Here is a 26,762-nt window from a genome sequence, read left to right as displayed (position 1 = left end):
TATTTCCTTGACAAGAGCTGCTACAGATCCCAAACAGATGAAATGACCACATTGGTTAAGAATGTTTAACACACTCTTGGGTCTTGACATGGTGGCAGAGGTCAAACCACACAAGGGTTCAATGAAGGAGGAGGCACATCCTCTCATGTTATCATGATTATATTATGTTGACTCATGCTTTTGGATCTCTTGTTTGCGATGCATTCACTGGCAAGGCGGTCGAAAAGCCACTCAATACGAATTTGGCGCATTTGTGACATCAGAGGTTATAATGTTGCATGAGACTGTTCTAAACATTCATCCCGAAGGTGTTTGACCGAGTTGATGTTTAGGTTCTCCGGTTCTTCCACGCCAAATTCATCCAACCATTATTGCTTGCTTTCTTCCCTGAAGACTGTCATGTTACATTTAGTAAAATGTCCCAACGTAATTGGAAGCAATCAAGACTCTTACATACATAAAGGATGACTCCATAATTTGGCATCATTTCTAATAATATAGCCAGATCTTGCTCATATAAATGTAACAGTAGTTTCATGTTGAACTTTTTTTTTTCAGGATGAAGAATGACAATATTTGATCTGTTGTTAGACTATTTTGTTCCAGAACAACCCTGTATTTTTAAGTCCTAAATCTTCTCACCCAATGCAATGAAGTCAGTGCATCACAGAGGCTTGTGACACCAGGAGAACCCGCGACAATGTCAGCTAGAATCAGCATTATTACTTGTGAAAGGGGTCAAAGGGAAGAGGTGGAGGAGAAATGTGGATCAAGAGTTATACAGCTTTGCCATAACATTAGGTACGCCTGCAAAAATGTTATCAGATCTGATATAAGAGATGTTGCTCATTTGTTGGGCATGTAAGGATAATCACCAGTTTTGATTGACAGTGGCATAATTGTGGTCATTGTTTGCACAGGTGTAGAATTAAACTTGCAACAAGAGTTTGTTCAAATTGTTTGGTAATAATAGTTGCACAAGGAGGAACAAAATATTACAAATATCTCGTTTTGGCATTTTACAGTTTTAGATTTCTAACTACAAGTACATTAATATACATAAATGCCTCCGTGATAGTGTCAATCAGAACTTAACATTATTGTTTTTAAAGGCATTTCATATGTCTTGTATTGTTTTTTTTTTTAAAATTGTGCAGCTTTACCTAATAGTGTAAAGGTACAGAAACGCGGAACTGCCAATGTGCAGTATACATTTTTGCCGGGAAAATATGTTCAGACAGATTTGCTAATACATTAAATACATATTCCAATATATTTGAACGTATTTGCTAGTATGTTTAAACCTACTGTTCGAATGTACTTGTAGGCTAAATGCTAAAAACTTAGCATTTTCTCCCATAATACCACAAGGTATTGACTTGGACATGGCATTATGGGGAAAAATTATGAACGGAATTCAGGCATTGCAGACATAATAATAAATCATAAAAATGATGATGAATAATGATTTACTTAATTTTCAAACATACAGTATTGGTATAAAATAGGCAAAATGCAAAAAAGTAACTTCTTTTTTTTTATGGCAAAAAAAATAATAATAATAAGTTTTTAGCATTTAGCCAACAAGTATTTAAATGATCCTACATCTGCAAGTAGCTTTATACGTTCTTACACATACATTTGAGCGTATTTACATATCGTCTTAAATAACATATTTAAATACGCTTACATTTACTCCACATTGGCAGTTCCACACTTCCGTATAAATGTTTTTTTCTTTGGGCACATCACCTTACCTTACCCAACATGAACAATACATCATCTCAATATGATAGAGACAGAGGAAGAAGCCGTAAAGAAATATATAGAATAGTGAGCAGTGGCCCACTTAGTGCCCAACATGGTTATGTCTCTATTTTTGGGTTTGCGGCGGTCTAGTTGCCATTGCTGCTCATCACAGTTCTAGAAGCCAACCCCTTTTCCTCAGCCCCTCAACCCCTCCGCCACCTCCATCCCATGACGTCCACTCACATTAGAGTCACACGCGTGCAACACGCAGTTGCGCAAGCACACCCACTTGTGACTGTGCAGAGCGGAACATGGGACACACTATACAGCAGGCTGGAAGGAAAGAGAGAGATACAGAGTAAAGAGATGCTCGCAGAGGGATGCGCTCGTCCTTGAGCACTGATGACCTCGTCCACTTTTGACCCATTGCAAGGGCATCGTTACTGTACATGCTTTGTTATTCATTGAGATAGCCGAAGTGCAGTATGTTTGACTGTTATTTAATCCAAACTCTCTCTCTCTCTTCTCTCTTTCTTTGCATCCTGACATATCATTTCTCCTTCAACCATTACCATTGGACTGTAAACCCCAAACACACACGCATTCACAAACGCCACTCTCACTTTCACCACCGCATCCAGAGTCCCAGCCTGGATGTTGACGAGAACGGTACATTGGACCTGAGTATGAGCAAGCGTCTGTGCAGCGGCGGAGGGGACTCTGTGCTCACCCCGCTAGAACCCATGTCCCCCCAGAGGCAAGCTGCCCTTCTGGGCTCCCGCTGCTACGGCATGGGCGACGCTGCCGACTGTTGGGACCTGCCTGTAGACTACACCAAGATCAAACAAATAGATGAGGACGAGAAAGAGGTAAAAGAAGAATTACAAATTTGATTTCATTTGATGAATATGGCAATATATATATATATATATATATATATATATTTTTTTTTTTTTTTTACTAAAAATGCCCAATACCACTTTTATTCAGACCAATACCAGTACGAGCACTCGACTATTAGTCAGTGATACCGATACCAACTTTTGCTAGTACTAGTACTTTTGATACATAAAATTTCCTTTAAAAAAAGAGAGAAAACAATGACAGATATCCAAATATAGGAATTTTCCTTAAAATTGTATAAAATTAATGGCAATTTTCGATTTGAGTACGAGTACTAGACTCCTTAGTCAGTGATACCGATATCAATTTGTGATTGATACATCAAATTTCCTAAAGAAAAAAAAACAATGACAGATATCCGAGTATAGCAATTTTCCTTAAAATTGTATGAAATTAATGGCAATTTTCTATTCTTTTAATTTCTAATTCCTTATTGTAAAATGGTCAGAAGACAGTGGCCAAAAAAAAAAAAAAGACAGTGGCCAATACTGGTATCAGTCTTAATTACCGATACTTTGAAATATAACCAGGTATCAGCCCAATACTGATAACTGGTAACGGTACTCGCCTTTCCCTATTTTTTACCTAAAAAATTCCTTGAAATTCTGGATCATCACACTATTATTTCAGTCAGATAAAAAATAATGCATTGCGAAGGAATGCTTTGTCTTTTACATGCGACTAAACATTTGATGTACAGACGTGTCTGTATATTGAATATGCTCAGTCCTAATTGATTAATGAATCAACAACATGACAAAACAAGATCCATATAGTTATGGTTGGATGAGTTTGGTATGGAAGAACATGACATCAACACACCTCAGACCTCACAAACGCTACACAAAATTACACTTACACTTACAAAAAAATTAAATAGATGCCAGTCATTGTGTGGATTAATTTCCTGCTAAAAAAAAAAGAATCACAATGAACTCAATGATGTTGAAATAGCCGCAATGAAGAGTAATGACACATACAGTAAATTATAGCATTACAGTGAGATTTTTCTGGGCCGGAGGAGCTTTTGGACAGCACAGATTGATGATGCAAATGCTTCAAACTGTCTGCTCCGTGTCTTAAACACTCCCTCCATGTACAGATTCCACATTGTCAAACATTTGCATTGCTGTTTGAATGTCTTCTGGGTCCCTCGCCCACTGTCTTCACTCACTGTCAAATTTGGAAACACTCAAACAGTAATATTTAAAAATTATTCCGAACGAATCTGCAAGTGAATTGAGGTCAGTAGTAAGATGCATTGAGGTTTCTCCTCTGTTTGTGTCATGTTCCCCACATCATGCTACCTTTTTTCACATTTTGCTCTTCTCTGAGATGAATTATGCAAAGTAGCACCTTGGGAGGGAGGCGGAATAGCTCATCTCATCAAAGAACTGCTGGAAATCAATGCACCACTGCTGGGTGCATCTGTCGATGTGCACAGGCGCCCCAATGTGCAGTCTCTCTCTCTCTCTCTCTCTCTCTCTCTCTCTCTCTCTCTCTCTCTCTCTCTCTCTCTCTCTCTCTCTCTCTCTCCCTCTCTCTCACCCCACCCCCTCTCCCCCACCACCACCACCACATACGCTTTGTCTGCGTGCGTGTGTATGTCTATGTTTGAGTGCGATCCAAAGCTAGCCTACTTTTTGCTATGCGTGCCTGCATGCTTGCTGTCTTCCTTTTTAATTAGAGAAGCCTGCATGATCCAGCCAGCCTCACACACTCACAGTTTAGGTATACCGGAATCATTTGGGGCAATTTCTGGACCTGTCTGTTCGTAAGCCATACTGTACTTACACTGCGGGCAAGGAAAGAAAAAAAATAGGAAAGGGAATTGCATCAACTGCCGTCGTGCCCTGGTTGCACAGTGCACATACTGCAGACAAAGCGCGGCTTTTAATGGTGAGACGACGCAGCATTTCCATCTAGTGGCTGAATTGTGCATTACAAGAACAAGTACAGGCAACTCCCTCAATTGTTCTAAAAAAGAACAAATCAATACCTACCTGTACATGCAGTGAAGCTCACAACGAAGATCCTATTCTGATTGCAAGGGTAGGCACAATAGCAACATCCATCAACATCCACATTGAGCCACTATCCATCCATTTTCTAAACCACTTGCCCTCATTTAGGTCAAGGTTGAGCTGGAGCAGCTGACTTTGGGCAAAAGGCATCCCATCCTGGATTTATTAACAGCCAATTGCAGGGCACATATAGACAAGCAACCATTCACACTCACATTACCATTTAGAGCGTTCAATTAAACTAACTTATCAAGTCACACGAGTTTAGGGATAACATAGAAACTTTCCATAAAAAGAACAGACGTGAGATTTGAACCCAAAATCTCATATATGCCGCATTGCCATGCGACATTGAACCTTTGTTTTTTTTAGTGGTACACACTAAAATGTGCAGTGCGGAATTGACTCCCACAGAGTTGATTTGAACTTTTTTTTGTTTATAGCTCCACACTTTCCAGATTAAATCAAAACTTTGCAAGGTTGCAAGGTTTTTGGGCCTACTCGTTGTAGGATTGTGATAAAGTCGTCTGAAAAAGTAATTTTTGTATGACATCATCTCTTCCTCTCTTTTCTACATCTCCTTTTGTGTCCAGCAGGATGACCTGGACCCCTTCCAAGACTTACTGGAGGACCGATCCTACACCACAGATGTAAACATGCCCAGTCCCAAACCCAAGTACTCCCAGTGCAAGGAGAGTAAGAAGGACCTGATAACGTAAGAGTCAGCCGTCTTACGCAGTACACACCTACACACTCCATCTAAACTCCATTCTATCATTATTAATCTCTTTCCCATCCTGTTATCTGTGCTTACTATTTTATTTCATTCAGTAGCTTTATATCTATTAGTGCACACTGAGTCAGGGTAATCTTTTTTTTACCAAGCTAAAAACTCACGAGAATTTGCTAGATGGTGTAAAAAAAAAACACACAATGAAGCGTCCTTGTCGTTTCTCTATTTGAATCTTTCAGTCTTACATGACTTCTGAAATCTAAATGATCTCAGTACCCCAACCATGAAACGAATCACAGACAGTGAAGCTAAACTGGAAACAATGAAAGCCAACAAAAATCTCTCAACACCTCTTTTCTACAATTTTCACATTTTCTTCTCCTTCCTTTTGGCCTTATAAATCTGTCTATTTTTTCGGTGACAGATGTCCCACACCGGGGTGTGACGGAAGTGGTCACTTGACGAGCAATTTCACCTCGAAGGTGTGACTTCCTTTTTTCCTGGGGGTCTCCTACTATTTATTGTTTTTAGCTTACCTCGACTATGCTGTCAATCGTCCGTTGACAAATGGCCAATTAACAGCCTCAGAAAAGGCTAACACTAGTTTAAAGGCTACATATGGTAAGAGATGCAATATTACAAATTAACATTCATAAAATCTTCTCAGATTTTTTTTCCCCCGCCTCAGCCTTAACCGTTTAGGCGGTTTAAGCAGAATGACGGAGTGAGCGTGTTAAATTGTGCACGAGTTTGGATGATACCATTCAGGAAGGTACGCTTGACCCCATGTCACTTTTCTCATCAAGGCAATCTTTGAAAATATGTAACCAATGGATTATTTTAAAGGTACAATGTGAGGAATGTGTGCACGTGTTCGGACACTAATACAACAGCTAGCAACACATCTTCTACATATCATGACTATTTTGCATTCTCAACTATTTGTTCTTGTGAATTTTGCTATACATCTTGAGGTTCCTCATCATTGTTTTGTTGCTAATGTCAGGGTGTGTTTCTCAGTCTCTCAGGTTGTCCATTAGCCGATAAAAGTATTCGGAGTATGCTGGCCAACAACGCGCAAGAGCTCAAGTAAGGCGTGAGATGACTTGTGTGATTTACGCTTCTCCTTTGGTCTGTTTTCAAATAAGACAAAGTGACAACAAAGTTGGTCTTATTTCTCTTGGTTTGAAAGTAAATCATTAATTGAAGGAGATTTAGTGAGTCTCTTTGCTTTGCCTTATATAGTAACTGCTATAATCAATATATTAACTTTCCTTGACGTGACGTCCCAGCAGAGAATTGTCTGACCTTTTTTGAAAATGTCATGTTGAATTTGTATTAACAAGCAAATCAAAATTATTATTATTATTATTATTTATGTTTTGTATTGAGATGATGCCAGGCCCTGAGTCCTTTTTGTGTTTTCTGCCCCAGGTGCCCGACACCAGGGTGCGATGGTTCGGGACATATCACTGGCAACTACGCCTCTCACAGAAGGTACATAAAAACGGTCTTTAACAGAAATAGATCCGCTGACTGCACTCTTCCAACAGGTGTCATATATACACTTCATTGTCTTTCGTTTTGCAACAATGTATCTGCAGCCTCTCAGGGTGTCCACGAGCCAGGAAAAGTGGGATAAAGATCATCCACAGTAAAGAGAACAAGGAAGACCAAGAGCCAATCAGGTAGCACAAAGATGACTTCACCCATGAGAAATTTAAATCTATATACAAGTCTCTAAAATGAAAGTTGAAGAAAAAAAATTGTTAACAAAATAAAAATACAAATGAAAACTAACTGAAATTACATTTTACATTTACAAAACTTACTCAAACTAATAAATGTCCTTCGTTTTCATCTTTGTCATTTAGTTCCATACATGAGCTTTCGGGGGTTAGTTATATTTAATTTATTTTGGTACTGCTGTATGGAAGATGGAAGGCTGAACAGTTGTTTGGGAATTGTATTTCACTTTAATTTATTACACAACACTTACTGTGACCTTTTATTTACACGTTGCACTCAGAAAATACTCATAAAACTAACAAAAAATTAAACTAAAACAAATTGTTTTCAAAATAAATAAAGTAACTGAATTAAATAATAATAATAATAAAAAATAAAATGAACAATAAACAGAAAAATCCAAAACAAGAGCCAGGCAGCACTGTGAATTAAACTAAACAGTACATTACACCATAATCTTGCATGTACATGGATGTATGTGAGGACAATTTACCAACCGTGATGATGGCGAGTTGTAGTTCGGCGAGGTGAAGACTGTGCATTGTTTAAGGCGCTCCTACAGAACCAGCAGGAGGGAGTGATTGGCAAGCAGAGAGGCAGGGAGAGATTGATTGGACGTTACCTTAATCCCTCAGTGGGCTTCTTGGGCCGGACTCCTGCCGCCAAATTGATTTCTCTTGTGGTGCAGAACACAAACAACACACTTGGGCTATTCTCAAAGTAAATGTTTGTTGGCGGTTGATGTACCACATGTGTGACGGCTGGAATGTTTGGCTGGCATTGAAGTATGTAAGAACATTATAAAAGTGGCAGCACAGTGGACTAGCGGTTACCACGTCTGACTCACAATTCTGAGGTTTGGGTTACGAATTGCGACTCCAACCTTCTTGTGTGGAGTTTTCATGTTCTCCTTGTGCTTGTGTGGGTTTTCCCAAAGTACTTTGGCCTCCTTCCACGTTACAATAGGTTCAATAAAGGCTCAAAATTGTTAGTGTGGATCGTCATTTGACTATACGTGCCCAGCTATGGATGGATGGATGGAAAGATAGATAGATAGATAGATAGATAGATAGATAGATAGATAGATAGATAGATAGATAGATAGATAGATAGATAGATAGATAGATAGATAGATAGATAGATAGATAGATAGATAGATAGATAGATAGTGAAATGTATCTTCTGCCCAGATTTAGTCAGAACTGTTTTAATTTCCTCATTTCCTCAGTAGAGCTTTGTTCTGCGGATGTATCCTTGTGAGTGTTATCGCAATTTCTGCCAGGTGCAGTCATGACTGAATAACCTCCTCTATATCTCAAATGGGCTTTGTTCGGTGTCTGAATAGTGTCCTTGAATGTTATCGTGTAGGTCCGGTTAACTTTGTGAGCTGTTTACTGGAAACTGTGTGGTACCGCCATTCAAGATAGTATAAGAATATTGTAAGTCCTCTGTAATTTTCGCACTTGTGAGAGGCTACAGCCATTGTCTGTAACTCACTTGTGCCCGGAATATTCTGTAGAAATAAAAGCTTTGAAGGAACTGTTCATCTATCTCCAGCCTGTATTCAGATATTCAACATTCTCACTACCCAAAAGAAAACGAACACGCGGAAGAAAAAGCTTATCTTCCAACGATAGATAGATAGATAGATAGATAGATAGATAGATAGATAGATAGATAGATAGATAGATAGATAGATAGATAGATAGATAGATAGATAGATAGATAGATAGATAGATAGATAGATAGATAGATAGACGGACGTTATGGGGCAGTACATGCAAATGAGATGACAATTACTTCTGCAAAGAAATCTGCTTTCATTGTTTATAGTCTTTTATTTATGCATCATCTGCTTCATGTGAGGCAAATGTCCCATGTGAACACAGTGCATAATTTGTCTCTTTCTGTTTTTGCACAAGAAACCTTTTCTGGATGCAAATATTTCAGAGATTGTAACAGATAGGTAGACATTAGATGTGTTTCAAGACATGAAAGCGCTTGTCTGAGTGTCAAATTAAAGTGTTAATCACCAAAATGCACATGCACAACGTTCCTGTTCAAAAGGGTATCCTTGAAGTATAAAAATGAAAGTCTGAATGTTGTCATGAGACCCCCCCCCCAGCCCGAGAAAGAATCAAACAAGAAGGATAAAAAAAAAAAGTACCACCACACTTTAATTACTTTAATTCCCCTGTTGAAAAAAATCTGTCTTTATCTGTTTTCTTTAATTAAAACAGTATGTGTAAAGACTTCAGCATAATAATTTTAGTGTCATAAAGATTTAACTAAAGATCATCTAGCAGACACTTATTGTAGTTGTAATAAATGTGTATATTTAAAAAATATACAGTATATATACTGAGTTAGTCACTTTTTTGAGCAAATTGGGAAACAATTATCATTACTGTGTGTACCTTTTGTGACATTTTTGTTTATTGTGCTGTGAGATGTATCTAATATACTACTTTACATAAAATCCTTTATAACATGCTTGACTTTACAGCGATGGGAATGAAAAAGATGTGATCTGTAAAAACAAAAAAACAAAAGTTGATCTCAGACCAATAACTCACAATTTGCAGACATGGTGCTTCTCCAGCCTGACATTATCCTCGTCGTAATCTATTCGGGGAAGTTTGACATTTGGAATTACTTGCATCTTTATTGCATCTTATTAGCATGTCTGCTATGATGCTTTGTGTGTGATGAGGCTGTTGGTGGGGCATCTTGACATTTGTTGGTCTTACATAGCATCTTTGTTTATATGGGAAGAAACAGGAAATGCACACACGCTAGCTAAATGACATGATACTCTTGTGTTTAAGAAATAAAAACCCACAGTGGTTCTTATGCTGTGAATTAACAAAATCAGGCGTAACATCTTCTTGCACAACCTTTGCTTGCATTCAGTCGAATCATTTAACCCTCAATGCGATGTGTGTGCCTGTCAAGAGATATTTGTCTCTTGATCAAACGCCTCCAGCAGTCTCAGGTTTGAAGGGTGCCTTCTCCAGATGGCATGTTTCATCTCCTTCCACGAACGTTCATTAGGATTTAGACCAGGGTCCATTGAAGGCCACTTGAGTCTGATGTTTTGTTGTTTTGAATCATGCTTGGATGTTGTTAGTTGTGTGTGTGTTTTGAGTCATTATCTTGTGTTTCGGACTCTGGACAGCACATGTCCCAAAATCTTTGTGTGTGTTTTTTTTTTTTTGGTAGCAAATCCCATTTATTATCAGTTTCAGGTTATTTAAGGGGAAGTCAACCCAAAAGATGTCTTCACAATTACATGTTGGATGAAGCCACAATAGTCTAAACGCAGTATTCTGATTAATGGCTTTAATAGAATATGAGTTAAGCAGTGAAATCCACCTGTTGAAGTTAATCTCAGGGTGCGGCCATTTTGCCTCTTTCTGTCTACTTAAAATGACATCATAGTTGCTAAGGGCTCTGATAAAGACCAATCACGGCTCACCAGTTTTCTGAAGCGGAGCCATGTTTAGGTGCCGCGAGCAACTGTGATGTCATTTTCAGTTGAGTTACTGAAATTGTTGGCTTGTCTCAAAAAGTCAGAATGTAAGTCAAGACATATTAAATTTTAATTTAAAATTAAATATTATTTGTTTTAATAATAATGATAATAATAAATAATGAAGCTAAATAAATGCAATGAAATTACTGTATATTCAGTATACTATACAATGTCTATACATGAATGGATTTTTTTTTTTATTACATTAGATAAAAAATGTTATACATTATTATCACTACCACTAGTATGTAGCTACCACTATCATTAGTTTTTACTTTATCAACCATGCTAAATAACGTTTACTTGCATGGAAACATGCACATTTCTATTACTGTAAGCAATGAGATGCTCACTACAGTGCAAGTGTGTCGCACATTGAACTGAGCTAGAGCGAGAGAAACCAGATGTGTGCATGCAGCAGTGCTACTCAGCGAGGTTGTGGCAGAAAAGGGAACTACAGTCCCATAATGTATATGTGACACACACTTAAATATATGAACTTCTGAGCACAATTCAGCATTTTATTACATTTATGGACATCAGTCAGTGTTTGTTCAGATCTGCGAATGTTCATAAGTCAGATATTCAAAACTAGAGGACTATCTGTAAATGTATGATCACCTCTTATAATAACTTGTTTTGAAATCAGAAGCCAGTAAAATCTGTTTGTTCAATTATTATTTTTTTAAGCGGGGATTGGTAACCAAAAATCTCTCAATATCTCAAGGATTTCGGTATTTTAGCAAGAAACACAAAGTGGATGCACATAATTTACTTTAGCAGGCCACATAATAATGTGACGGGCCAGATCTGGCCCCCGGGCCTTGGGTTTGACACCTGTACAAACCTGTGTACAAATCCCGCTGCATCCACATCATGTGCAAACAAATGAGCCTAAAGGTCTCCCGTAATACAAATGTGATGGAACAATGCAGATGAATGCAACTATTAGCATATGTCCTCTGCATGTTTGACTTTTGACCCGGCAGGTGTCCTGTTCCTGGTTGTGATGGTCAGGGTCATGTGACAGGAAAGTATGCATCCCACAGAAGTGCGTCAGGCTGTCCCATAGCTGCCAAGAGACAAAAAGACGGCTACCTAAATGGCATCCAGTTCACGTGGAAGTCTGGCAAGACGGAGGGAATGTCCTGTCCCACGCCGGGCTGCGACGGCTCGGGTCATGTCAGCGGCAGTTTCCTGACACACCGAAGGTACGAATTAACTCATTTTATGGTGCATCTGCTAAATGGAAAAGTTGCACCAGCGAGCCTGCTGCATTAATTGTCATTGCTTTTGCAGTCTGTCCGGCTGTCCACGCGCCACCTCGGCTATGCGGAAAGCCAGACTCTCTGGAGTGGACATGCTCACAATTAAGCAGCAGCGCAGCAGCAATGGTACCTACAACCATGACTTCAAATCACAATAAGGACTCTCAAAATGTGGTGGTTGTAAATAATGACAGACAGGAGTGACATCAATCCAGAAGTAGCTTGCACATAAACCTAACATTGATTAACTGAGCTACATATCGTACTGACACTTAATTTTAGCCTTTGTTGAATTTTAGATGCTCATAAATGATGAGAGAAGATCATAATCCAAAATTGTCTGAGATTCTTTCTTCCTTTAATTGACTAAAATGATCCATGTCAAATATTTCACAACAGTGAAGATTGTGTCTCATAATGTCCTTCATAACTCATTTCTGCAGAGTTTTAATGTGTCATTTTAATGATCCCCATCAAATATGAAGCCTTCTTCATATTTAGACCTTTGCGCTGACGCCTGACTCGCTGCTTTGCAGGGTTGGATCACGAAGAGGAGCTCAAACACCTGGATGAAGAAATCAAAGACTTAAGTGACTCGAATTCACAAGTGGAAGCAGACATGATCAAACTCCGAACTCAGGTAACACATTTAAGCATTTCTCCCGCCTGACTGACTGAAATGCAAGTCATCACTGTAACTCTCCTCTCGTCAGATCACCACAATGGAGTCCAACTTGAAGTCCATGGAGGAGGAAAACAAGGTGATTGAACAGCAAAATGACTCTCTCCTGCATGAGCTGGCCAACCTCAGCCAGTCACTGGTTAACAGTTTAGCTAATGCCCAGCTCCCCCATATGGTAAGGGCCCCAAGGAGCAAGCCAGACAGTTGCAGTTAATAGTCATTGCAGAGAGGCTTGATTGTGTCAATGTTTACAATCATGTATTCACGTTAATGCTGTTATTTTTGTACACTGAAAAAAACAACCCTTGGATTTACTTTTTTTTTTTAAAGTATGGCCATTGGTTGCGCGCAACAAAATCACCTTTCAACAACATGAATATTGTTTCTGGCAATATTTTCTGGTAGATTATTTAATTTGAATGTTTATTATACTATAGGGTTTCATTTTGAATTTACCAAATGTACTATAAAATGAAGTTTATAATTAGTACCATAATGTAATCTGAAAAGTAAAATTCCTCTAATACAAAACACAGAACACAAGTTAAGGATTCCTTTCATTTACATATTTTCAGGTATGAAAATAAACCTTAAAGGGATACTTGACTCATTGAGCTATTTTTAGCAGTAAAAAGTTCATATTTTTTCCAAGATTAATTTGATTACTTCATTATTTTTCATGTACAATTAACACCTTTAAAAACACATTTTTCCACTTGCTGTCAACTGAAGATGACATCAACTGTGCTGAGGAAGTAGGAAACAACCAATCAAGCTGAGCCATGATTGGCCGTTACCTACTTCCTCAGCAGAGGGGGGGTCATCTTCAATCAACAGCAAATGGCAACATTTGGTTTTAAAGATATTAATTGTACATGAAAAATAATGAAGTTTTCTAATTCATTCTGAACACAATTTTAATTTTTTATTGCTGGAAATGGCTAAATGAGTCAAGTATGCCTTCAAGTGCAAAATCTTGAATGTCTTGAACTTGGACATTCAATTAGCACAAAAAAGCTAACAATTTGTTTTTGAAATACATTCATAGCAACCAGGTCTATTCATCCCAAATGCATAACAAGGCTAATCTCAGGTAAAGTCAAAATAGACAAAATAGGATTAAGAGGCGGCACTCTCACAAATATAATGGCAACAGAAAATTCTAAATTGCAAGAAAAAAATAAATACAAGTGGTTGAGCTAACAAAACTAGCTGTCATCTTATTAAGCAAATTATTCTTTTACTTTTTTCTACAAAAAAATATATATATACAGTAAAAACATTTTTGAAGCTAAGAGTTGCATACTACAGTGTAAAGATGCAACTTTGTTACGAATGCAGTAAATGCTAAGGAAATACGTATACAAATAGTAAAAGCATTCTCTAACACTTTTTGTATTCATATATAAAAAAAAATTAAGAGCTTGTATGTTCCGTATTTCCACAGAAACCGCTGGCACACAAAGAACCTCTTCTTCGGACTAACAGCTGCTTACAGCTCCACCAGCAAGTAAGTCTTTTACTCCCATAAACTGTCAAAATAAGTCAATGAAAAATCCAGAATTGAGCACCTGTAGACCTAATCTGTTCCTCATATTTCATGTTGTGTTTTTGGACCCTCAGGAGCCCATTGAACAAAACTTTGATGCCTATGTCACTTCCTTAACGGACATGTACGCACCTCAAGACCAGTACCACAGTCCGGAAAACAAAGCCTTGTTGGACAACATCAAGCAGGCGGTCCAAGGGATCCAAGTGTAACTATTTGGGAACGGAAGACATTGTTGCGTCAAGATGTGGGCGTCTCAGAATCCTCAAGAGGTTCCATTTCTTTGGTGCATAGCAGTTGCATATAATGTACAGTGTTAAATATTACGAATACTTAAGAAAAAGAGAGGTATTATGCTTAAGCGACATAAGACAATTTTGTTTCATTTCGGGGGTGGGGTGGGGGTCGGTTTCGATTGGAGGAAGAACACAAAAGCATAAACAGCAAAATAGTTTTTGAGGACATTTTGTACGTTTTCATATGAGCTGACAGTGTCATGTAATGTTTCTAGCTGCTCACATATGCACATTTTAGTGTATACTGCTGAACAGTAAGCGGATACTAATGGAACATGAGTTTTCTTTTTATTGCTTGACCACAGAGCATTTTAGATGAAAAGAAGGGAAAAAAAGCTGAGCTGGACGGTGATCTAAAAGGATAAAAACAAATAATTTTTCGCCTCAACGGGTGGTTTTAGATTTTTCTCTTTTTTTTTTTGTTTCTGTCTTTCTTGTGGAGTGTTCAATGGCAAGAGCTGGCTTGCTAAATGACTTTATTTTTGACAATGCTTGAAAAAAATATTGTGTTTTCTTTTATTCTAAAAAAAAAATGTGTAGCTGAAGTGGGGGAATTTGTAATTGGTGCTGTAAATGAATCTGGAGGGGGAAACTGACCGGACGTATGTATGAATGTATGTATGAGCAGTTATATTGTAAACATCATTACACGGAAACCCGATGGTGGAAATCCCATAATATTTAGGAGACCAAATTAATTCCCAGGGGAACAGATTTGTGTAGTGCTTGTACGCACACACGCATCTCATCCTATAATCTCAATTCCAACTGTAAAGACGACGAGCTAGAGATATCATTCATATCCTCCTATGAAATCCAAATTGTGTTGCTAGAATCAAATAATACAAGCAATATCAAAAGTAAATCACTTGTTTATTGTAGTTAGGTGATACAATCTGCAAAGGGACAAAATATAGGGTATATGCAATTTCTTGTTTATAAACAAAGTGGGGCAACACAAATCTTTTTAATATAGCTGTGTAAAATAGTGATTTTTTTATACAAATCTTTTAATACAAAAAGTTTTTTTAAATAATGTAGGAGGAATCTGATTGCTGAGTCTTCAAAGTGAAACGTGGGTTCCACTTTTTTCTGTAATATTTTGCACAGGGACACCTTCGTTTCCATGTTCTGATGTTGGTACAGAACTAAAAGCAGTACCCGAGAGACGAAAAGGAGGCTTTTGTAAAGAGTATTTATAGACAGCAGGACTTACAGGGTCACTGTCGCCACGTATGTGCCAGTCGACTATTTGCACTTGTCCTTGAAGATATTATCCTTACGTATGGCGACGTGCAATTTTCCAGGTGACCTCTTTGGCACACGATTGGAGCAACGAACAGCTTGGAGCCACTGTGTGGATTCAGTACCACCGAAAAAGGAAGAACAGGGAAGAGGATGACTATAACCATAGCAGTTGTACTGTAGGCTATTGTAAAAACATGATCAATGTTCATTTTTGCTATGTTTTAGGAAGATGAAGTTATCCCCCAGCAGCACTTTATATCTAATCACTGTACAAAGGAATTAAGTAATCAATCAATTTAAGATTTAAAAAAAAAGAGAAAAAAAGCAGAAGACAACATAGGCCTGTTGAAAGGAGACCTTTTGAGAGGGTGATACAATCCAGCATCACACACCTGGCGTGACTGAATGCACCTCTCCATTCTGTTGTTCTAGTTGTTAGCGGTCATCAAAATTTGCCTTGTCCACAGCGAATGGAGCTGAATCTCATCAAACGAACTTTGCCGTCCACTTGCGGGACTCTCCCCTGCGCATCATCCATAACTGAATTCGCCTTTTTTTCTCCCCCGGCATTGTGTCTGCAGCTTTTTGCCAATATAGTGATGCTTCAGTAGAGTAATTGCTAGTACAAGTTTTTTGGGATTAATTGTCATTATCAGTCCAAATGGAAAAAGGGATTATTAAAGCACAAACTGCTCATCTGACGTTGGTACGTAAAAAACAAATGTGAAGAGTTATCTGTGACTCTCTATAGGGAACTCAAAATGGTTGCAACATATTTCGAATGATGACTTTTCCTTAAAAAAGAAAAAGAAAAAAAAGATTGTGAGATCATCCGATTTTGTTACTTTATTTGCACCGTTTAATTTTGAGATGGGTTTCAGTGACCATGAACAAAGACTGGATTTTGTATAAACTATTGTGCTCTCTGTGGAACTGAAGTTTGATTTATTTTTGTACGACACAGCATGGATTTGTTGACATTTTAATTTTGCTATAAATGTGTGAGATCACAAGTTGCTGTGATATTTCATTTATAAATTGTGAACTTTGTACAATTTTTGTCATGCTGGATGTTGACACATCTTACTCGAATAAAGAAAAATGTGTTGCCAGAGGCCTGTAAATTGCCTCATGTCCTTTTTCTTTTTATTGTCATACTGTAATTCTCCACTTGTCCAAACAAAGCATTTTAATTAATATTGCATTTGTTTTCCGAGTTTGGTCATGTGATCTTTGCAAACGAGGACTAGGATTAGAGAAATCTGCTGTAACGATAAAAAAAAAAAAAAGTCTGCTGTAACGACTTTCAAATGTATGACGTCAGACTTCTACCCACGCCACTCCCACCCTACCACCACCAACAACAACCATCCCCTCCTGCGAGTCGTGTGATGCATTCATAAACACTTGGAAATGTCGATGTTAAGCAAAACATCATGACGTGCAACCAACAGTAACACACACAATCCAATCAACTTTTCTTCTTTTTCTTCTTCTTCTTTATATATATATATATATATATCAGGAATTGCTCTTATTTTCTGAAGAAATTGAACTTTGTGTGTTCATGCGTGTGTATTTTAAAGTGCAGTACATCAATTCACCAGCAGATGTCAGACAACGCATACGGTACTACACAAGGGGCCCTCGTGACCTGCAACTCCAACAATAGTTTTTCGTAGCAAACTGATGTTACATAATACAGTCTGATGCTTCTCAGAACATTAGAATATCGAGGAAAAGTCTATTTATTTCAATTTTTTTTTTTTTCAAAAAGTGAAACTTGAATGTTGCATTAGTTCACCACACACAAAGTGAAATATTTCAAGCCTTTGTTTTGATGATTATGGCAGAAATACAGGCAAACACACACACGCTCACACCAAGTGTTTAACTAAATTAGAACATATCAGGTGACCAACAAAATATCTCAAACGCAGAAATGTTGGCCTTCTAAAAAGTGTATTCAAATATGTCCTCAGTACTTTGGTGGGCCTCCTTTTGCATTAATTACAGCATCAAAGTGTTGTGGCATGATGGAGATAATCAGCTATTGGTACAGTTTAGGCCAGGGGTGGCCAAGTTCGGTCCTCGAGAGCCACTATCCAGCCTGTTTTCCATGTTTCTCTCCACTAACACACCTGATTCATGATCAGGATCGTCGTCAGGCTTCTGCAAAGCTTGCTGATGAGCTGATCATTAGAATCAGCTGCGCTGAAGGAGGAAGACATGGAAAACAGGCTGGATAGTGGCTCTCGAGGACCGAACTTGGCCACCCCTGGTTTAGGCGTTAGTGCAGCCCAAGACGCTTTGATATCAGCCTTTTGATTGTCTGCGTTTCAGGGTTTCTGTTCCCTTGTCTTCCTCTTGACAATACAACATCAATTTTCAATGGGGTTCAACTCAGGCAATTTTGCTGGCCAATGAAGTGATGTTATTCCATGACTATTAAAGCAGGTATTTGTAGTTTTGGCTTTATGGGCAGGTGTTACTGTATATCTTGGAAAATAAAATCATTGTCTCAAAAAAAAAAAACCTCACCGGCAGCAGGAAGCATGTAGTGCTCTAAAATTTCCCGGTAGACTGTGGACTTGATCAAAGATAATGGAGCCACAGCAGCAAATAAAATGGCTCCCCAAACCATTACTGATGGTGGAAAGGTCACACCGGACTTAAAGCAGTTTGACTTTTGTGCTTCTCCAGACTGTGGGAGACCTTGATTTACTGTGTTTTTTTTTCTCCTTAGCCCAGCACAGACGCTTCTGACGTGTTGGGATCAGGAGTGGTTTGAGTCATGGAAATCTACAGCTGTAGCCCATGTCATGCAGACATCCGTTATGGTGGTTCTTGATACACCGACACCAGCCTCACTGCACCCTTTAAGGAGCTCCTCCACATTTCAGAATCACCATTGCTTGATATTCTCTCCATCCTCAATTGTCACTTGTGAAACTTTTCCAGCTACGTTTTCCCCTTCCTCTCGACATGCTGTTCATGTACTTTGAGACAGCGCCCTGTGAGAGCATCCGGCTTCTTTTGCAATTTCTTTTTGAGACCTTTTCTCCTTATAGAGGGTGTCAATGGTTTTCTGCACAACTGTCAATTTAGCAGTCTTGCCCGTGATTCTGAAGCCAGACTGAGGCCATTTCGAGGATAAGGAAAACCTCTACAGTTGTTTTGCACAAAGAGCTGACAAGATTGGGACACAGGGAGTCTAATGTAATGTAATGTAATATTCCAACACCAGGGTTTATTATATTATTATTATTTTGCCATAATTATCAAAATTGAAACAAATACAGGTTTGAAATATTCCACTTTGTGTGAGGTGAACTAATAAAACGTAAAAGTTTAACTTTATGAAACAAATGATTTAAATAAATGGATTTCTCCTTGATATTCTAATTTACCGACCGGCACCTCAAACACCATCTTGTTAGTAGTCATTTTGAAAAGCATTTGTTTCGGTGCCCACATTATTCTTTCCCTCATACTAAATTCTAAACATGAAATAAAAATGAAACCAATAATAAAACTAAATTAAATACCAGGTTTGTATGGGCATATTTTTCGGTATGTGGAAAGAAGCAGAAGCACTTGTTGAAAACCCATAAATACACATAAACATGCAAATTCAGAATTCAGACCCTGAAGCGCAGAAGTGAGGCAGACACATCACGACCAACCAGTCGCTCCTCGATCAGGGATGCTTAGTCAGTTTCTGGGGTTGGTGAAGGACTCTGGTTGGTGGCCCGGTGGGTGGTGTCGGTGCTGGATTTCACTTTCCTTTCTTTGGTCCTTCCTCTGGTCTCCTGACGGCCTCACGGCTCTGACTGGGTTCTGAAGTGTTCGGTTTAGGTGAACGGTATGGGATTTTTTAATAGGTTTTAGGAGAACTAATGAATACACACTCACGCACGCACGCACGCACATCCACATACACATACTCACCCACATACAAAATAAAAAAAATACAAAATTTTAAATTTTAAAAAAGAGAGAGCAATGATGATGACATGTCAAATCGGTAAAATTACTGAATAAACAATACTGAGCTCTCCAGAAAAAAATAAAATAAGGGCTACTTAGTCACAGAACAAAAGTTTAACCTCCTCAAATTTAAAAAAGATACATATGCATATTTGAAAGTTACGAAATAATCAATAATTCAAGTTGTAAAAGCCTTATCGTATGCAAACATACACAGTAAAGTATTTAGTGCATCAGTGCAGTGACACCGACAAATTGTAACAAAGGCCTATAAAACGTGTTTATTGAATCTGCAATGTGATGAACACAATTGGATGAGTAGCCTCCATACAGTACACAGATGTTTCCTGTGCTTTATTGAGATCAGAGCACTGTTGTGTCCCAAGAACAAATTTAAAAACAGGATGAAAAACAAACAATGCAAATGCGATTACTGTTCGCGTGAGACTAAATGTTTTTGCACTTTATACAGTGATGTACAGTAAACAATTTTTTTTTGTTCTGTACTGTATGTCCTCACATGCATTGCACACTATAGAGCCCGAATGATGGTTCCAATTTGAACAGACGTCAGCTTTATATTTTAGATAAGAGAAACATTGGGAAATTTAGGCCAGCGAAAAGTATGCCTTCCCAGATCAAATGCATGTTAACACTGGCTACACGCAAAAAAATGCAGAACTTAAGTTGAGAAGAGCCCAGTCCACTTTCGAAACAGTGTCAAAATGCCCTAAACCAAGGCACTGACCTCACAAGATAAAGTACTGTAGAGTTGGGGAGATCACTTATGTATATTCTATATCTATTTGTAATTGTATCTATAATCCACTATTTGGCCATTGTTGTCGTTACAAGGGCTCCAAGATGGGCTTCTTTACTTCATTGGGAAGTGGGGAATGCTCTCAACGACAACTCGTGCATTGGGCCTCTAGCTCGTTTTCATGATCGATCCATTTCTTTTCACAGTACTTAGCCTATCCTCATTAGGTTTGTTGGTAAAATGAAGCCTACCCCAGCTGATTTGGGATTTAACATTTAAAGTATACGGAACGCAGAACATTCCATTTCGTTTGAATTAAATTTTAAGAACCGAAATTGAAACATTCATGTGGAAACTTTATTTATTTTAAAAACATACGATATTACACAGTGTACAATGATATTAAATATTCCTTTTATGAACAAAATCGCTGCCTTAATTGTTACGGCTCCGGCCTACTGCTGTATTTTAATGCCGGCCATCATGGCGCCGCATGTTTTGAGGTTGTGAACCACTAATGTACTTGTAGATAAGATGGTTGGTAAACAAACAACTGCACTGCTTGGCTGTCTTGCCCCGCGCGTGCACGCGTTGGCGCGTGAGTGTCCGCGGTGGCTGGGACTGTGTGTGCGTGTGTGTCGTGTGTGTGTGCGTGTGTATGTGTGTGTCGTTCTCGGTGCTGCTCGGCTCACAGCTAGCAATGGCGCTGCGGGCTGCCCAGCTCCTCTCTCCGCGTCTCCTACTAGTCGCGGCTTGGCTTTTGCTCGCTAGCGGACCTCAGGCGGTTCTGTCTTGTCCCAGTCGGTGTTTATGTTTCCGAACCACTGTGCGATGTATGCATCTGAATCTGGAAACGGTACCGGCTGTCTCTCCGCAGACCACCATTCTGTAAGTAGCAGACGATTTCCTTTTTCCTTTCACTCAAACGGGAACATGAGAGCAAAGACTGGGCATGCTAACGGAACCGTTTCCTCTGCCCAACATTTGAAGCCTCGTGGTAAACTTTATTGCTCCCTGGGGGTCTTTCTTGTTGAAGTTGCAGCGTTGAAGCAAACTTTCTGGACCACCGTTAACGTTGCGCACAATTGATTTTCAAAGTGGTGGTATGTCTTGCGATATGTCCCAGGAAGTTTTCGCCAACACCTGCCGGTGAACTTTGCTGTTGGCTGGAGGGGTTAACGGTCAAGCTTTTGGGGGGGTCACACAGCTGGTGAAGGGGCGCCCCGTGAACAATGTGGGGTGTGAAAGTCAGTCAGTGGGGGTTCCAGCGGCAAGAGTCACGCTTCTGCAGGCTACTTGAATTTGAGGACGCTACTTGACCACTGTGTAATTGAGATATTGGTATGGAATAGTTGTTTTTTGTTTCTTTCTTTCTTTTGTGTGTGTGTGTGTGTGTGTGTGTGTTTGTTGTTCTTGCTTCTGTTGTACTCGTATGGGTGGGAGAAGCACTACTGTACTTGTTAATTGTGAAACATTGGTGAATGTCTCCTGGACGTCCAGAGCATTCTGTGTATTCTTAGAAATAAAAATAAAATTGTAATTTCAGATTGTCACTGGGGTGTAAAACCTCAATGGAACTACTTTTGACACTTTAAAAAAAAAATGGGAACATTGTCACTAGGGGTGGGAATCCTTGAATGTCTCACGATTCGATTCCGATTTTTAGGTGTGCGATTCGATTAAGAACGATTTTTGACTGACAATGATTTTTAAAGATGTTCAAGGAATCGTAATGATCTACTCCAGTCTTACTCGCTAATGCTAATTAGCGCGCTACCCGCGGCACTTTTATCACTCAAAAGAACGGCTCCACGCTGCAAAAAAAACGACAGCTTTTATTGGAATAACTTGATCGTGACTTTTTCCTTCTACTCTCTAATGTGGCTACAACTTAACAGTGTATCAGACCGCGTAGAACCACACTGCCCTTAAGTTGGCCAATTCGGGTATAACATGAACAGCGCTCCCAATAAAGGCACACACAAACAAAGGGAAGACAGTATAAAATAATTTTAATAAAATCGATTTTGGGGACATTTAAAATCGATTCTGAATCGTACTAAATGAGAATCGCGATTCTTATGAGAATTGTTTTTTTTGGCACAATAGTCACGTTTATTATTTTTGCGTGATCATACCTGGTGGTGTGTCTTTGATGGAGAGAAATGGTGTGTGCCATACCTACTCCGAACTGTACGTATATATACATTTTCAGAGAAGGGTACTACATCAGAAAGGTCTTTTGGAGCAATTACTTAACGTAACTGTCCAAATCCTCTAAATTCAGCTTTTCCACAGTAACTATTCTCAGTTGTCCTTCATGAATGTAGACTGATTTTCTTTTGTGTCTAATCAAAAGAAGACATTTGCAAACATCTGCTTTTACTTTGGAAAATAATGATCAAACCAGTAAGTTTCCAAAAGGTTGGGGAGTACATCAAGTCCTCTAGTGTGATATTGATTCAACAATAGTTGGTTAATGAACAGTAATCGGGGGGAAAAGTTTTGTAATACACTTTAATGCAATGTAAAATGTTATCCAATTAATCGATGGAATGCTTGATAGAACAATTGATTCTAATTTCTAAAAATTGTGACATTAAAAATGTGTACCCACATAAATAAAAATGATCGCCTTATATTATCACATACAAACACACACAAAAAAGGATAACTTTTTAAATTGGTGTGTAAAAAAAAAAAAGTTAAACTATTTTTGTGGTTAGTAGCAAAAAATAATGCTAAATTGTCATGTAAAATGTGGGTATTTTACACAGTAGCAAAAAAAACATGAAGTCAACACATTAATTGCCTTTGCAGTCCACAAAATTCTGTTCCTTTTGGGCCTTAAACCAAAAACAGTTAACTTCATATTAGGGGTGTGCCCAAAAAATCGATTCTCATTTTACGATTCAGAATCGATTTTAAATGTCCCAAAATCGAGTTTGTTTAAATTATTTTATTCTGTCTTCCCTTTGTTTGTGTGTGCCTTTATTGGGAGCGCTGTTCATGTTGTACCCGAATTGGCCACTTAGGGGCAGTGTGGTTCTACGCGGTCTGATACACTGTTAAGTTGTAGCCACATTAGAGAGTAGAAGAAAAAAGTCACAATCAAGTTATTGTAATAAAAGTTGTTTTTTTGCAGTGTGGAGCTGTTCTTTTGAGTGCCGCAAGTAGCGCACTAATTAGCATTAGCGAGTCAGACTGGAGTAGATCATTACGATTCGTTGAAAATCTATAAATTAAAACAAAAATCAGGGGCAATCAAATCGTTTTGAATCAAAAATCATTTCTAGGCGGAAATCGATTCTGAATCGAATCGCACACCCAAAAATCGGAATCAAATCGTGAGACATACTTCATATCATGAAACTAGCCCTACATTGTCCATTAGTATTGATAATATCTGCTTGGGAATGTACCGGAGGCCCCGAAAAAAGTCAAGTACAGTACTTCTCATAGATGATGTTGACTGAGAGAGAGTGCTCATACAGGACCACTTTTTCTGACCATTTCTACTGCTAATGAAGTATAATTGGAATGGTACCCACCAAAAGAACTGCTTGTGTACTGTTGACCTCCTTACCTGGACTTAGACCCTGGAAAAGTACAAAAAGTCACATTCAATTTCAATATTATCTCAACATGGTACATTTGTGTAGATTGTCCTTTGACTCTAAGTGAACCCCTTTCTGACTGAGTGCACTTGAAGGCCCAGCTGAATAGCTCCCCTTTTCACACTCGAGTCAAAACGGCCGCCAATCAAGGCAACTCCTCAAATACATTGCCGCCTTTGTGTGGAATTGGCACTGTGATCTCGTTGTCAATGCACCGGCCTATTAATAGTTGCATTCTGCCAGGAAACAGGAGGACAAAGGGACATCTTAGTCAGCTTGAACCACAGCAGCCGCTGTGCAGAAAATGCCCTTTAACATCTGGGGTGGCCCCACGACAGCCTTGTAGTGAACTCGTGGCCCAGCCCAGACCAGAGCAGACACACCCCACACCTCACCCCCCCTCCCATCCTTTGCCACAGCATGGAGAGTATTGTTTAGGTGTTCAAGCAGGATGTCTAAATTTGTTGCAGGGTCGATACGACACAACTGCACGCTGTCATTTCCTGCATCCTTTCATGCTTGCTGGCTTTGAAGTCAGAGCCACTCGCCGCCGTCAGGTCAGGACATGAATGCCTGATATTCCGCACACAGCTGACCCTCTGCGGGGGAAATAATAGGGGTGTGAATTGCCTAGTACCTGGTGATTCGATTTGTATCACGATTCATAGGTCGCGATTCGATTTGATGCCGATTAATCCCGATGCGAATCTATAAATTGATATTTGCGATTATTTAAAAAAAAAAACAACTCAAATTTTGAAAATACTAATCAGTCAACTTGTACATGTACACTGTAAGATTTGTATGAAAATGTATTTATTTATCTGAAAATTCAGGCTTATAACCGAGCCACTACATTTAACAAACAGGTTGCAGTCCGTTTCATGTTTGAACAGCACTGAAATAAAATATTATGGTTTAATGTTCCTTTAATATAACATTCTTCCATGCTTAATGTGTGAATCCTAACCCTAAGTAAGACGTTTTGTTGAATTTTCCATAAAAAATTGATGTTTAAAAATTGATTCGGCCGCATATCGAATCGATTCGAGAATTGCGCGCTGTAATATCCCGATATATTGCCGAATCGATTTTTTTCTAACACCCCTAGGAAATAACGAAAAAAAAACGTCTGTTGCCTAGGCAAAAACATCTTTCGGGATATTCAATACAAATAATACATGCACGTATGTGGGCAAGCTCCCCTTATAAGTATACTTTACTGTATATTAGGGATGTAACAAGGGTTTTGATTTAATCAAATGTGAGTGCATCAAATCAAACCAAATAGAATTGTTCCACTTTAAAATAGATCAATATGTTGGTATTGTCTTCTTGGAGTGAAGGAAAGGCCACATTTACAGTAACCTACTCACAAGTTCATTTGTGTCTTAAATGACAAGAAACTCATTGCATCACCCTCTGGAACTCTGCCAAACCCTTTTGAATTGAATCGCTGAATCGAACAGAATCGAATCGTTCCACTTTAAAATAAACTGTCCTCCAATTTAATCATAATGGAGTGCATCTATATAGCACTTTATCTACACCAAAAGCTTCATATGTTCACTTTTTTTTAAAAAATATAGCTGCTACTATTTAATCTTTTTAAAATCGATTATCCTATCGGTTATTCCACCAAATAATCGAGTAATAAAATCCAAAAATGTTGATTCGCTATTCTTTTATTTAACGGCCAATTCGCATCTGGAGTCACCACCGATTCGTGCACAATTCTTCAATGATGCTGATCGAATGCTGGGTTGGTTAGGCAGTAAACAGTATTTTGGTGATCGGATACAACCGGTAGTCCAAATTAAGGTGCCTGACAGTGACAATATCTTGAATCTATTGTAAAAAAAAAATAAAAAATAAATCTAGGAACTGTTGCACTCAGGCCTTTTGCCAAACACTTTTCTACAAAACATTTGGACCAGGAAATGCTGATGTTTTTCCCCCAGACTTTTTTTTTTTCTGGCAGCCATGTGTTTTTCAGCTGTTTTCTCTCGGGACTCGAGCCATGATAGTAAATTATATTCCCGCACAATAATGACACATCTGTATACTTTCTCAAGGATTTTGAGAAGTGATGTTTTCTTCCAGTGTTATCGTGGATGGACTGTATTAATATTTGTAGCAGTACTGGGCTGGTGATGAAATTACATACCTTCCAATTGAATTGTGACAAGTGCGTTGTACCACACAAAAGCTTAGCTTAGCTATTATTAGCATGGCTTACAGGCTTTCTCCCCTGTCTTCTCTTCATCTAGGTGATAACGCTACTTATAATAATAATAATAATAATAATAATAATAATGCATCGGATTTATATAGCGCTTTTCTAGACACTCAGACGCTTTACGATGGAATGGATACATTATTGATGCACTCACACATTCACACTGTGGTGGCGGTAAGCTACTTAAGTAGCCACAGCTGCCCTGGATCAGGCTGACGGAAGCGTGGCTGCCAGTGTGCGCCTACTCGGGGTGTGCCAAAAAATGTCCCCAAATCGATTTTATTTAAATTATTTTATACTGTCTTGCCTTTGTCTGTGTGTGCCTTTATTTGGAGCGCTGTTCATGTTGTACCCGGTTTGGCCACTGAGGGGCAGTGTGGTTCCACGCAGTCTAATACACTGTTAAGTTGTAGCCACATT

The 26,762-nt window shown here is 38.7% G+C and overlaps 2 protein-coding genes across 13 annotated transcripts in view; both read left to right on the top strand.

Annotated features, from left to right (window-relative positions):
- The window catches only part of myt1lb (myelin transcription factor 1-like, b), a 136,144-nt gene extending 119,284 nt beyond the window's left edge, over positions 1-16,860 (top strand). For 5 of the 11 annotated variants that reach the window (XM_077585270.1, XM_077584890.1, XM_077585259.1 and 2 more), the window contains 11 exons: positions 2,391-2,618; positions 5,270-5,391; positions 6,430-6,498; positions 6,844-6,906; positions 7,014-7,097; positions 11,683-11,904; positions 11,993-12,087; positions 12,498-12,601; positions 12,675-12,818; positions 14,091-14,153; positions 14,267-16,860. In XM_077585270.1, the coding sequence (XP_077441396.1) occupies positions 2,391-2,618; positions 5,270-5,391; positions 6,430-6,498; positions 6,844-6,906; positions 7,014-7,097; positions 11,683-11,904; positions 11,993-12,087; positions 12,498-12,601; positions 12,675-12,818; positions 14,091-14,153; positions 14,267-14,404 (1,332 nt within the window). In that variant the 3' untranslated portion in view covers positions 14,405-16,860. The remainder of the gene's footprint in view (positions 1-2,390; positions 2,619-5,269; positions 5,392-6,429; positions 6,499-6,843; positions 6,907-7,013; positions 7,098-11,682; positions 11,905-11,992; positions 12,088-12,497; positions 12,602-12,674; positions 12,819-14,090; positions 14,154-14,266) is intronic. The other 6 variants (XM_077585063.1, XM_077584978.1, XM_077585232.1 and 3 more) reach the window with 6 other exon arrangements.
- A 4,157-nt stretch (positions 16,861-21,017) lies between these two features.
- pxdn (peroxidasin) overlaps positions 21,018-26,762 on the top strand; it is a 57,344-nt gene continuing 51,599 nt past the window's right edge. For both annotated transcript variants that reach the window (XM_077584681.1, XM_077584596.1), the window contains exon 1: positions 21,018-21,374. In XM_077584681.1, coding sequence (XP_077440807.1) covers positions 21,145-21,374 — 230 coding nt within the window. In that variant the 5' untranslated portion in view covers positions 21,018-21,144. The remainder of the gene's footprint in view (positions 21,375-26,762) is intronic.

The sequence above is a fragment of the Vanacampus margaritifer genome, chromosome 1 (assembly GCF_051991255.1).
Source record: "Vanacampus margaritifer isolate UIUO_Vmar chromosome 1, RoL_Vmar_1.0, whole genome shotgun sequence".
In the NCBI taxonomy this organism is placed as follows: Eukaryota; Metazoa; Chordata; class Actinopteri; order Syngnathiformes; family Syngnathidae; genus Vanacampus; species Vanacampus margaritifer.
The sequence above is the reverse complement of the archived record's forward strand: the minus strand, read 5'-3'. Positions and strand labels throughout refer to the sequence as shown.